General features: G+C 47.2%; 1 protein-coding gene across 1 annotated transcript in view; it reads right to left on the minus strand.

Annotated features, from left to right (window-relative positions):
- Positions 1-1376: 1376 nt before the first annotated feature.
- Positions 1377-2302, minus strand: part of zgc:73226 (uncharacterized protein LOC402792 homolog) — a 9974-nt gene continuing 9048 nt past the window's right edge. The window contains exon 7 of the mRNA XM_061262606.1: positions 1377-2287. Within this exon, the coding sequence (XP_061118590.1) occupies positions 2239-2287 (49 nt within the window). The 3' untranslated portion in view covers positions 1377-2238. The remainder of the gene's footprint in view (positions 2288-2302) is intronic.

The raw sequence follows: 2302 nt of genomic DNA on the forward strand, positions 1-2302 counted from the left end.
TCTTTCTCTCACTCACAGTCTCACTCACTCTCTAACTCTTTCTTTCTCTTACTCTCACCCTCTCATTTTCTCTCCCAGGGAATCACAGGTTGTTAGGCACACAGACGCAGCAGTGCTCAGGGTAAGCCCAGCTCTGCGACAGAGTACATTTTTATCCTAAGAGAGTACCTTTTACCTAGCGTGGACTCATATGAACTCTGGGACAGCCTATGGAGAAGATTCTTCGGTGGAGACAGATTATTTCTGGCATTCATTGGGCTTGCTTGAATGCTTGGAGCTAATATGCTCACCCTAGAACAGGGATGTCAAAGTCCAATCCTAGAGGGCTGCAGTGTCTGCTGGTTTTCAGCGTGTTCGAGCACACGTAATTCATTTAAGTCATTGATTGGCTAAAGAGTCCACTCTGCTTGTTCTCAAGGCCTTAATTGGCTGCTGATTGGAAGGAAACCACAAATGCCTGCCACTTGCCTGACACTTCAGTGCCCCAGGACTGGAGTTAGGCATTCCTGATCCAGAACAACAGAAACAAAATGACACCCATGATACAGGGCTCCTACAAGGGGCTCACAGTGCCAGAAACTGATGCCCAAGTCCCTGGAAATGCATACCCTTGGTCATGAACTGCTTGAAAATGTCCTAAAAACTAAGATGATTTAGTCTCTCAAATTTACATTTTATAAAGAATGTCCTGTGTGACAATTTCAATTTGTTCTTTAACATTTGATGTCACGATTTTAACAGATGAAAGAATGCCAAGGAAATCTGCTATACTATCATAACTATTTCAATGTGTATGCTTTTAGAGAATCAACACATATTAATGTTATTTGTTTTGTGCTAGGTCATTGATAATGCAGAAATAGTGCTTAAATGGGTACTAGAAACTTGATGGATTGAATTTCATGATGTGTGAACACTGATAATATGACAAACGTGTCCAGAGTTTATAGTTCCTGGATGTCTGGTTGAAGGTTTGCTTTGTTCTTGGTTGTTAACACTTGCACTTGATTGTAAAATGTGAATGGCAATCGTAAGGCTATTACCCAAAACAATTAGGTCCAGAATACTCCCGGTATGTAAAAATAAGAACAGCGATTGGATTTTGCCAAGTAACGGCCTCTCGGCTCGCACGGATTCACAACTCATTTTTTTTTCATTGCAACTCCTCATTTGTCAGAACCGAGCAATGGATTTACCGCGCCCTCTTGTGGAAGTACGGAGTACTGCGGCCGGTCTTCAATGGAGCTCACACTCCACTGAAACAAAATCGCTGGCAAACAGCCCCACATTCTCCAGGGACGGCTGGCGTTTTCTGAGGAAAGCAGGTGAACCTGGAAGACGGACTGAGGCTCAGGAGACGCAGAGACGTGAGGGAGTGCTTTATAGTAGCTTTATTCACATCAGTTTACATGCAGCTCCGTGGGCTCCCACCGAACTCGGGGGAACTGTAAGTGAAACAGAGACGCTCCCCGAGTCGCACCCGCGGACGAAAACGATCCATCATGCTTTGCACATCACACGGAGGAATCCCCCGCCCGTCCGGGAGCGATCCCGCCTCACCCGAGCCTTGACTGACAGATATAAATCAACCTGCTGATTCTCTCGCTCCCCCCCTCTTTCCCCGTCCATCGATCTCACTTTGGAGCCAATTTAGCGTTCCGCGCGGCATTGCGTTTATTGCGAACGTTGTTCTTGAGAAACCTGCCCCAGCTGAAGCAATCAATCTGCAGGGATCTTACATTGGCCGAGAAAAACTCTAAAACCGTCTGTCTTCACTGGGGATTGGTAGTTTTGTTTATTTTGCTCAGTGAATTTCTACCACTTCCCACTCCTCCTACCCTCCACTCACCCCTGCTCTTTCCTTCCCACCCCACTTCCTGTTCCCATTGTGAAACTGACATGACTCTGGATTAAGCCCAGAGTGGGAGAGGTGTACAGAGTGACCCATACTGAACCCTGACCTTCGACCTTTGAAACACAGAGGGGAGGGGAGTTTCAGGAGGGGCGGTGCATGCTGAGAGGCAGCAGTGGAGTGAAAGAGATTAACAGACTTACAGACAGAGACAAAAGACAGACAGAGTTACAAAAACAGGATGGTTCTCAGCCCCACCCCCCCACTCCCCCAACTCCAAGAAGATGGGGATAGACCGGGGGAGGGGCAATGATAATAAGAAAATGAGGCGAACAATCCTATTGGCAGAGAGGGCAGCTGGTGGGGGTGCTGCCCAGGGTCAAAGGTCACAGCGTGCTGGTGGAGGAGGCAGCCAAACGCTTGCCAATGTAAATCCTGAAACAGACACAA

The sequence above is a fragment of the Conger conger genome, chromosome 12 (genome assembly GCF_963514075.1).
Source record: "Conger conger chromosome 12, fConCon1.1, whole genome shotgun sequence".
Classification (NCBI taxonomy): Eukaryota; Metazoa; Chordata; class Actinopteri; order Anguilliformes; family Congridae; genus Conger; species Conger conger.